The sequence below is a fragment of the Rhipicephalus sanguineus genome, unplaced genomic scaffold, assembly GCF_013339695.2.
Source record: "Rhipicephalus sanguineus isolate Rsan-2018 unplaced genomic scaffold, BIME_Rsan_1.4 Seq1012, whole genome shotgun sequence".
NCBI lineage: Eukaryota > Metazoa > Arthropoda > Arachnida > Ixodida > Ixodidae > Rhipicephalus > Rhipicephalus sanguineus.
The window spans coordinates 92,451-98,450 of NW_023614167.1; the positions used below are offsets into that span (position 1 = coordinate 92,451).

The 6,000-nt window shown below is 41.4% G+C and overlaps 1 protein-coding gene across 1 annotated transcript in view; it reads left to right on the top strand.

The window, feature by feature from the left end:
* LOC119375907 (unconventional myosin ID-like) overlaps positions 1-5,276 on the top strand; it is a 67,323-nt gene extending 62,047 nt beyond the window's left edge. The window contains exons 8-9 of the mRNA XM_049411318.1: positions 642-796; positions 1,763-5,276. Of these exons, the coding sequence (XP_049267275.1) occupies positions 642-796; positions 1,763-1,937 (330 nt within the window). The 3' untranslated portion in view covers positions 1,938-5,276. The remainder of the gene's footprint in view (positions 1-641; positions 797-1,762) is intronic.
* The last annotated feature ends 724 nt before the right edge of the window (positions 5,277-6,000 follow it).

Consider the following 6,000-nt stretch of genomic DNA (forward strand, 5'->3'; position numbering starts at 1 on the left):
TACTTTATGGACAAAAAAGCATGAACTTGTGTGCAGCCAGTAAACGACAGAAAATGTATCTGAGCACTACGTATTTCACGCTTTATGTTTTCTTCGTTTTTGTTTTTTGCATTGGGCAGATGCATGATTTTATTAAAGCACTTTGTGGGTTTCACTTTGAACTAACAGCACCTTCTGTTTTGCTGTGGTGTTTACTCAGAACAAATAAAGGAGGTCATGTATCATCGCATGTCACCGCTTAAACTTTTTGTAAAGGCCCGTTCAGCACAAAAGGGTTTTTTTTTTCTTCGAAAGGCTTTAGTTCACCCTGTGTCAGGAGTATTGCTTATTCTTCTTAAAAATTAATATGGGGAGCTGTCTTACAGTTGCTATTGACCGGATTACAGTAGACTTTCGTTAAACGGAACCGAGACCAGGAAAATATGTTCTGTTTAAGAGGAGTTCTATTTACTGAGAGACGAACAGGGGTGCACAGTTCAAGTACAAAGCCAATCACAGTGGAGGCAGTTGTTTCGTTGAAGCAGCAATTTCCTTTAAGATATTTCTGTTTACTGAGAGTCTACTATATAGCATTATACTCATGAAAATGAGAATAAATGATTGGGCATAGTTGCAACTGATTTCTGTTCTTTTCCGTACAGCTCACAGGCATCAGCATCACTCCTGGCCCGGACCAGTTGGCCATTTTGCACCTGAGGGGCAACAATGATCTGGTTGTTTGTCTGGTCACCTCAAACACAGCGGACAGCAACAGAGTTGGAGAGCTTGTCGGTGCTGTCGTGCGTCAGTGGCAGAGGTGAGCATGACTTCTGCCTGTCTTCCGCATTTTCGTGCATGAAGCTTTTCTGCAGAATGTCTGGTGCAAGAATCGGTCTATTTGCCACGTAAATGCTTAGAAATGTCAATTGCTTTTCATGCCCAATGGCACTTGCAGGCTCTTGAAGCACAGTGGAGCCCTGTACTAGAGCGACACTCAAATATGTATTCTTTACGTTTTTTTGTTTTTTTTTAACTTTCATATGAGTCATGCATGAGTGCTAAAGCATTCGTTTGTCGATACAATTCGGCGGTATTTGCAATGGACACCACTGAAAATTGTTTGAGTTATCGATTTGCATATCCTAAGAGACATGTCTTTTGTGTTTTAATTCGTGTATGAATGACTTATTCAAGATGTCTTTAGCCAAATGCAGTAGGACAGGGGCCCTCGTAAAGCCACAGCAACAATGGCTTTTTGTTACTGTCCTGATTTCCATACTTTTTTATTTTGTATGAATCCTGAAATGAATGAATTAAAACTTGTACATTTAAATGAATATTTAAATGTACATTTAAATGAATACTCGCTGTTTGATATAGACTCTGGCAAATCAACATAGAATAAAGAATTTTTTTAAATTACTCTTGTTCTGTGTCAAACACTCAGCATAAGGAGCAACACGGACAATAAAAATGCAAACACAAGCAGTCATCTTCACTTATTGTCTCCTTTCGTCAGCACCTTTATGATTGCACTGTACTACAACCAAGAACGTTTGTTCACTATACCAAAAAGTTCATGCCAGGACCACTCTTTGTGACATCTCTCGTTCCACTAAGCTTGCATTGCATCTGCAATGTCAGTGCAGATTAAAAAACGCCAGATGGTCGAAATTACCGGAGCGCTCCACTACGGCGTCCCTCATAATCATGTCATAGTTTTGGGATGTAAAACCCCAGATATTAAAAAAAAAAACAAATGCGTTGCATCTGCACTTTGCAGGTCTCAGAAACGGGATCTACGAGTCATGGTGGGCACGCAGCTGCAATGCATGCTGGGTAACAAGGCCCGCACCGTGTCTGTGGAGAGCACGTCCAGCGTCTCGCAGCCAACCTTCAAGAAGGCACCCAACAATGCACTGGTGCTTCTATGGCCCAAGGACAGGGCATCTGCTTAGTGAGCGAGGCCTGCGCAATGCATCTACTGCCTGGAGACAAGACCTATTGCTGCTTCAGCCACAGACATGCCTGCCATCCAGTAGACAAAGTGCACTGGGCAATTCTACTAACAGGATTCTTGCACGCCTTGAATACCATCACCAGCGTATTACAGCACTCAAGCTCCTGTGCGCCTGGCAAAGCAGACAATTGAATTGTCCTTTCTTGGTAATCGCAGCATCCTATGAGTTCCACACTTTGGTTATAATTAATGTTGCCTCAGGCAATTAGACGGTGAGAATTTCGAAAGCCCTCTTAAAGTGTGACCAGAACATTCGTTGCATAGACGGTGTTAAGCAAAGTCATCCATAGCAATATAAGGTGCAAGCTTTTGCTAGACGTTTACAAAATTCACAAAGTTCGTCACAGACTTGCCGATCGTTTGTGCAGGCTCATTTGGTATAAAGCATAATTGCTAGCTTTAAACAAAAGAAAAAAAAACAAAAGCTAATATCTGTGACGAGCACCTAATCTTTAAATAACATCCCCACATCCTTCGTTTATGTGACCTGTGCAGATTCTAAGAAGGCAAAAACAGAATGACAGGAGAATGAGGACTGTACTGACTTTAAAATGCAAGGACTAAACCTTTGCCTTTGGTTCATATTATACGTTGTTGCTCTTTGCTACCTTTGTTTTGTCGCAATTCCACTTGTAAGCAGTGTTTAGCATACAGACAGGAACACTCGGTGAGAGAGTCGTTATGTGACTACACAGCTCTTTTAAGACTATGTTAATTAAGCTCTGGTCCAGCTTTGAGTGCTTTTCTTTCACATTTTTTCCCCCAAGACGAACAAGTGCAGTGCACGTTTACAGACCAGCATGTCCTGTACATGCTATAATGGAGAATGATCTCTTTTTTTTTTTTAGCTTTTGCTAGTTATGGAACCATGATAATGAGGAGCTGCACTTGCTGTTGTTGCCACTCCGAGATTTTCACCACTGCTTTCTTTTCTTGTTCTTGAATCGGAATAGGCTCACATAATGCATATTTACCAAATGACTGCTTTGTGATTGTCTACTACTGCTGGGCATCGTGAACTTTGGCTATACTTGGTGTCAGAACACTCTGCCAGCAGTCTTTGTAAGTACCAGCTGAAGTTTCTGGTGCAATCGGTGAAGAAATGTATCGTCTCTTCTCTCGGATACTTAGACTAACCGTACAGTATTTTCCAGCTGTCGTCAAGATGCAAGCCACGCCCCGCATGTTCTAGAGCCCATCGAAAGTAAATTTTATACAGTAGAGCAAATACATTTTTAAAATCTAAGACAAGCACATTTAAACAAACCGTTTTGTGGCTATGACTTTATGGTTCTGTTTGCAGGCTTTTATGTCTTCTTTCGAAACACAGAAGTTATCGTTCGTGTTGTGAATCATGACGTTTTCCTCTTGTGCGCAGCAGCAAATGGACTGTAAATAAGTGTATCAGCTAATGGTTACTGAATGTCTGGTAACAGACTGTCAATATGTTTGTGCCTTCCCTACTGCCATCTGTATCAGCGCATCTAACCTTGCTTGTTTCACGCTGCTATACTATATAAAAGCGGGTCATGTAACCTGACCACAAACAGAGCAGCGATATAGTTGAATGCCATTTAAAGCAGGCACTCTTTGTTGACAAAAGATTGTGCGTTTAAACCAGACCTGTTGTATCTTCGAAAGCTGTCACCAAACAGGAGACACCACTGTCCAGCGTAAATTTGTATTTTGACTATAATTTCTGGACTTCAGATTACCACGACACTCGAGCGCTTGCTCCGTACTCATACTGTGCTCATTTTAGACAATAAGTGCTAAAAATGCAGTGTGTTCTTGTTCAATGCAAAGACTGAAGCATTGTAACATTGAGGGGCACAGTCCTGTCATAGAGAGGCGTACGGTGTATTTCACGATTACACGCTTTGAGCTACTATATGGCTGCGGCTGAGTATTTCACACTCTTACTTTTGGTGCTGCGTACATATCTTGTCATTCCGAAGATACTGTTGTCACTGCACTACTCTGTAAATATGGTATCTGTCGTTGTTTAGTGTGCTGCATTGTGCGTGTTACTGTTTTTCTTTGCTTGGTTGTTTTTGTATACGAGACAGTGCCAGTGAGTACCTTTATAAAGCACACTGGTGCAACGTGCCTTAGTCAACGACACGAGCTTGTGGCTTTTTGCTGTAAGCTTGCCAGCAGTGTTACTAAACGGGCGGTTACGCAAACGTGAAGAGAAATTTCTGTCACTCTTGAACGACAAACTTATTTTTTCTATTGTGTTTTTGTTGTAGTTTGCACTGTGTGTCATATCTGGTGCTAAACAAAGTATTTCGACGCGTAGCTGTACAAAAGGTATTGACTGCGGTGAAAACATTGACAAGTCATAGTTGTAGGTATAGTTTAGACAATGTTGAGGAACGCTTCAAGCATTGTTTGTTGTTGAGTGAGTGTGCATCGAAGAAAGCTTGTTAGCAGGCATAGAACAAACTAAGCTGAAAACGAAACGAATGAGAGCTTTTATAGTCAGCCCCTTTTTTTAATGGGAAAAGGAATGTAAATACAGATGCTTTTTAGTGATGTTTAAGCTTTCCCAGTCACTGCGCAGCACATGCACGACTGCAGTCACATGCACAACGCTATCCATGGAAAAAGTTCGTAAACAAATTCAACGTCCATGAAAAGCTGAATGTTATCGTAGTAGCCACACCTGGAGAACAAATATCTTCATTATAGAATCTGGTATTAGTTATAAGCACGTATGAGACTTTTGATATTTTACTTCATTGTATATCTGATTTCTTATGCCCATGTTCATTACATAAAAAGGTACTACAGGTACTGTATAACACTTTCTAATCCTGGAATTGATTAGAGCAGTCTATTCTCGTGTGTTTGAGTGCCACTTCTTGCTTAAAGTCTCGGCACGTAATTGTCATGCGTATGCTTTGCTTGAAAGAGTTGGATTTTTGCTTTTATAAAGGTATCTTCGGATGTCCGGTGTAATGCTTTCAACTTAGGTCTCAAGCTGCGTGCATTCAGTGCTATATGTGCGATACTGATGCAAGGGCAAGTTGAGAATGGCTGTATGCCTTAATGCGTGATTGATGGATAGCTTTGTGTGAAGAACAGTCTGTCTGCTTCGAATGCACTGTGCCTTTTTTGAACTGCGCCATTGTGGTGTTTTCTATCTCTGTGATGACGTCGCGCTGCCCGCTAATGTTTCGCGAAAATTTGGACGTTGTTGGTTTTTTGCATTGTTTATCAGCCGCCAATATTTATCGGTCATGTTGTAAATAAAGAAGGATTTGCACGATTACCAGGTGGCTTGAAGTGCCTGTATGTTTGCTCTGATACGGGGTATTTCACACTTCCACGTGTCAGTTTCGTCTTTGCAAAAAAACGAGCAAGCGCAGGGGTGAAGTTAATGCAACAGGAAAAGGCGGACAGCCACGATTTCTGTCTCGACAACTAGCACATAGCTGAAGATGTGGATAAAGAAGACCACTGAGCTACACATGTATGCATTGCAATGCAACCAGTGCATGAAATACTATATGGCACAACTGAGTATAATAGTGATGGAGAAAATAACGGACACAATTGGAAAATTGAGTAGTAATGGAAAAAAATACAGATGCGATTGCAGAACAAATGTCTTTACACATGCATAAGTGGCTCACGAGAACGCAGCACACCTAAGCATTGTTGCAATGTGCACAAATGCATCGCAGGAATATTCACATTTTATGACCTCAAGAAATATGATGACCGCGATGAAATAACATAATTAGCTGCCATCTCGCCCTGCGAATATGAACATCCAGCGAAGCTGTATCAAACACCCCCCATGCAGATGGGGGGGTATGTTTTGTTATTACTGGTAGTAATATGGTAGTGATAATTGCTTACCAGTCGCTGTAGTAGACTGTGATTGGTTCCGTGACCATTTTCAGTGAGACGAATTCGTTCCTCTCGTCGAGCATTGTATCCATGCTGTTCTTCTGGTGTCTTTAATTTCCGTGGTCTACCCATGACAGTCT